Source organism: Phlebotomus papatasi, chromosome 4, assembly GCF_024763615.1.
Source record: "Phlebotomus papatasi isolate M1 chromosome 4, Ppap_2.1, whole genome shotgun sequence".
Taxonomy (NCBI): Eukaryota; Metazoa; Arthropoda; class Insecta; order Diptera; family Psychodidae; genus Phlebotomus; species Phlebotomus papatasi.
Genome location: NC_077225.1, coordinates 1,124,735 through 1,129,470, shown reverse-complemented (window position 1 = coordinate 1,129,470; position 4,736 = coordinate 1,124,735). Strand labels below are relative to the sequence as shown.

The following is a 4,736-nucleotide window of genomic DNA, read 5'->3' as shown; positions in this document are numbered from 1 at the left end:
ACGATGAAGAGGATGATGAGGAACTCCAAGACACGTCTGCAAAACTGAAGGGGTTAGCAGTTCCGGAATTCAGTGGGGATTACTCAGAGTGGATAAGTTTCAAGAATTTGTTTACGTCAATCATTGACAAGAATTCCAATTTGAGCAATAGCCGAAAACTTCATTATCTGAACTCCTACCTGAAAGGTGAAGCAAAGTCCCGTATTTCCCATCTTCCGATCTCCAATGTGAACTACAATGTAGCATAGAATATCCTCATGACTGCATATGACGACCTGATGGGCATAGCTAACACCTACATCAAAGCCTTTCTGAGTACGCCCAAGATGTTTGAGCCATCTGCAGAGGCAATGAGGCGAACACATGCAGTGGTGATGGCTTCTGTGGACGCATTGGACGCTATGAATATGGAGCAACGTGACATATGGCTGATCCACCTGATTCTGGAAAAGTTGGATAACGAAAGCAAAACTTTGTGGTCACGGGCATCTTATAAGAAAATCCCAAGTTGGTCTGACTTCACAGATTTTCTTAGGGAGCGCTACAAAACCATGGAACAGGTTGCTCCAAGTGGATCTCAGAAATCAACCAAAAAACAAGAGATGAAATCTATGTCAGCCAAGCAATCTAGCACTAAATGGTCTTCGAACTTGGCTACTATGACCTCATCTACACCAACAACCACTTCAGCTGTTATACCATGTGCTTGTTGTGGGAAATCCAATCACCGTACAATGAAATGCTACAAATTTCGAGGACTTAAAGATGCTAAACGTTTCGAAATTGTTCAGCAGGCTAAACTGTGCATTAATTGTCTTGACCCAAATCATTCAGTAGAAAAATGTCAGTCATCATCTTGCAAAAAATCTGAGGAGAAGCATAGAACATGGCTACATTATGCAATACATCCTGAATCTCCTAAGCCTGAACCTTCTACTTAAACTAATCTGGCATTGATCGAGACTGAGATTAACACTGAGAATATCCAGCCTTCAGCAGTATCTCTTAATTGTGCAAATCAAACTCTGCTGCCTTATGTCCTATTGGCAACAGCAGTGATTCAAGTGCAGAATGATAATGGATACACTTTGCTGTGTAGAGCAGTTCTGGACTCAGGGTCACAGGCAAACATTATTACTGAAGAAGTGTGCCAAATGTTGAAGTTGAGCAAACGAAGATCCAATTGCCGCCTTGAGGGAATCGGAGCTAGAAACACGCCATCCCCATATCAGGTCACGGTGAATTTTGGACCAAGAGGCTTCAACAGATGGACACAAACAGACTGTATAGTCCAGGAGAAAATTACATGACGCCATCCGGCAGTCAAAATCAGTACTTCTCTTCCAATTCCATCTAAATTGGTAATGGCTGACCCTCAATGGAACCAACCTCATCAGATTGACATCCTTATCGGAGGACAGCACTATTGGGAGTTGGTGTACGATCAAACTATTCATTTGGGTTCAGGGCTCCCTATCCTCAAGCGGAGTGCTTTCGGCTGGCTGGTTGTCGGACAAATCGCTCCGATTCCGACCAATAGCTCAGTCACTCAAAACTGTAATTTGACTACATTGGAGAGTATTGATGCCACTCTCAAAAAATTTCACGAAATTGAGGATTTGCCTAGTTGCGATCGAAGACAGGAAGAGAATGATCTCGCTCAAAAAATCTACAGTGAAACTGTATCACGGGATTCAAGTGGAAGGTTCATTGTCCACCTACCGTTCACTGATGATGTTGAGAATCTTGCTTCTAATAGATCTACTGCTGCAAAGCAATTGTACATTCTCGAGCAAAAACTCAATGCTTCACCAAATATGAGAGCAAAGTATGAGGAAATTTTTGGAGAATATCTTTCTCTAGGGATCATTGAGAGGGTACCAACGGAAGAATTGAGTCAAAAATCTTATTACTTACCGTACCATGGAGTCTACAAAGAGAGTTCTCAAACAACTAAATTACGAGTTGTCTTTAATGGAAGTTCAAAGAGCAACAACAATTTTAGTCTCAATGACACTCTCCTAACTGGACCAACTGTCCAACCGTCACTTATTGAGATTTTTTGGAGATTTCGTCTTCACCCATATGCAATGACCTGCGATATTACAAAGATGTATCTCCAATTCCTAATCGCTCCTGAGCACAAAAACTACCAGCGATTCTTGTTTCGTTCTGTCAAGGGAGGAATTGTGGAGGAATATAGATTCAGAACGTTGTGCTTTGGGATTAAATCTTCACCTTTTCTTGCCACAAGATCTCTGGTGCAATTAGCTGAGGAAGACGGAGAACAATTTCCGGCAGCTCGGGAAGTACTGCTCATATCGTTTTATGTCGATGATTGTCTGGTCTCAGCAGAATCTGTAGAGAAACTCCATTTGATTCGAAAGGAGCTGACTGATCTTCTTGAAAGGGCCCAACTTCAGTTGGCCAAATGGACTTCAAACGTTCAGAATCTTTCGGATGAAGTTCATCAGGAACCTAAGGAAGTGGTACCAGATCAGCCAAATGAAGGATCAGTGAGTATATTGGGATTGTGTTGGAGTCCAGAAGTTGACCATCTCAGTTACAAATATTCTCCGGAGACAGATAATTCAAATCCTACTATGCGCAAAGTGTTTTCAATTGCCTCTCGTATATACGACCCGTTGGGACTGATAGGACCCTTTACCGTGAACGCGAAGCAGATCATGCAAACACTCTGGAGACTTAAGGGTAAATGGGATTCGCCAGTACATGACGAAGTGATCGATGATAGGAATGCATTTATAAAGTCAATGGAATACATTCCTAACATTAAGATACCTCGATGGGTATCAGATTTTGCTCAAGTCACTAGGAGAGAACTACATCTGTTCACAGATGCCAGCTCAAAGGCGTATGGCGCAGTGGTCTATCTTGTGACGGAGGATGCTTCAGGTGCCAGATGTTCGCGATTGCTCACGGCCAAGTCAAGAGTGGCACCACTGAAAGGAGCAACAATTCCCAAGCTAGAATTGTGCGCAGCAGAATTGGGTTCCATTCTTCTGAAGGCTGTACGCAATGCTTTGCAATGCGAAATTTATTTCTGTTGGACAGATGCAACAATTGTACTGTGCCAAATTCATGCTCCTGACAGGCGTGAACGATTTGCAAAAAATCGATTGAAGATCATCCTTGAAAATACTGTTTCTGAGAGATGGAATCATGTGCCAACGAAAGAGAACCCGGCCGACATTATTTCTAGAGGAGTAACTGCTGAACAATTGATGGAACTGAAACTTTGGTGGAACGGTCCCGACTGGCTTCAGGAGAACTCTAAATTTTGGCCTAAACTACCAGAATTGAAGACTGTCATGATTTCTTCTAAAACTGTCGTTACAGGCCCCGGGATCCGTGAGTACCTCATGAAACAGTCTAACTCATTTTCTTACATTCGAAGGACATTGGCATGGGTGCTACGGTTTGTCTACAATACAAGAGCCAAAGGCAATTACTTAGCTGGACCATTGCAGCCTGAAGAGCTACAGAATGCTGAGGTACACCTGGTGAAATTTGAACAAGAAGAATTTCTACGGTACGACATTCGGGTACTCGAAGGAGACATACAAAAACCGCTAAGCAAGCCATTGCGAAATTTGGCACCCTTTCTGGATGAAAATGGAGTCATTCGCGTCGGAGGACGCCTGGAGAATGCGGATCTCAACCGAGAAACGAAAAACCCCATGATTCTGCCAGGTGGCCCTCTAGCCAAGCGGATTGTCAGTCATGAACATCACCGTATGTGGCATGCTGGACCCAGACTCATCATGATGGGATTGCGACGAAAGTATTGGCCACTCTTCGGAAGAAGAATGATTAAAGGAATCTATTCTCGCTGTGTAATTTGCATAAAACGAAATCCACACACTTGTCACCAAATGATGGGACAACTTCCGGCTTCGCGAGTTAATCTAACACTACCTTTTGACTGTACAGGAATAGATTATGCTGGTCCTGTTTTAGTGAAAGCCAACAAGCTCAGGAAAAGTCCCATTGTCAAGACATACATTGCTGTATTCTGTTGTATATGGATATATGTGTGTGTGTATGATCGATGTACCTTGCACTCAATCAATTAATAAACGAGTATTGCACCGACCGTCAATGGATAAAGTTGTTTCATTAAAGTGCGATCCCGACATGGCGATCGTGACTGTGATGTGAAAAAGTGTAAAAATTTTACAAAATGTGCACCGGTAGATACCACAGACGCCGTGTACAGATCAACGACGATGATGTTCAAGTTTCTGTAAAGAATCCACTGGAGCAATGTGATCTTTCCAAGATCAAAGACTTCGTTAATCTGGAATATCTGGAGATCATCATAACAGTGGTACTGGTTATCCTAATTATTGGGGTGATGTATCATCTCTTCAGGAAATGGAGAGCAAACATCCATAAAAGAGCTACTAGACAAGTGATGCTGAGGACTCTTGGCAACAAATCCAGGGAGTCACTAGCAGAGACTGCAGCATAGGTTGACGACCGAGCGAAAAAGTACAATTCTGCACAACGGAGAAATATTGGAAAAACAACAGAGCAACGTCCTAGCAGTGGACTTTAATCCGACACCCAGAAAGTGTGCAGAGTACATCGCTTCGCAGAACCAAGCAGAGTCATCAAGTTGAAACATCAAGTACAGAGTCCAGAAAGAGGAATGCACCAAGCAGAAGTTGCTGAATTTACACCACCATCGAGTTTGCTGCTAGCAACCGCAA

General features: G+C 42.9%; 1 protein-coding gene across 1 annotated transcript; it reads left to right on the top strand.

Annotated features, from left to right (window-relative positions):
• Positions 1-1,364: 1,364 nt before the first annotated feature.
• On the top strand, positions 1,365-4,495 carry LOC129808456 (uncharacterized). Its single transcript, XM_055858235.1, has 2 exons — positions 1,365-3,805; positions 4,219-4,495. The coding sequence occupies exons 1-2, from the start codon at positions 1,365-1,367 to the stop codon at positions 4,493-4,495; spliced, it is 2,718 nt and encodes a 905-aa protein (XP_055714210.1).
• Positions 4,496-4,736: the final 241 nt, after the last annotated feature.

Excerpts from the sequence above, each read along its gene's own strand:
- LOC129808456 (XM_055858235.1), top strand. The coding sequence starts at position 1,365 with ATGGCTGACCCTCAATGGAACCAACCTCATCAGATTGACATCCTTATC. Across the intron at positions 3,806-4,218 it reads ATGATGGGATTGCGACGAAA|ATACCACAGACGCCGTGTAC; the intron begins GTATTGGCCACT and ends GTGCACCGGTAG.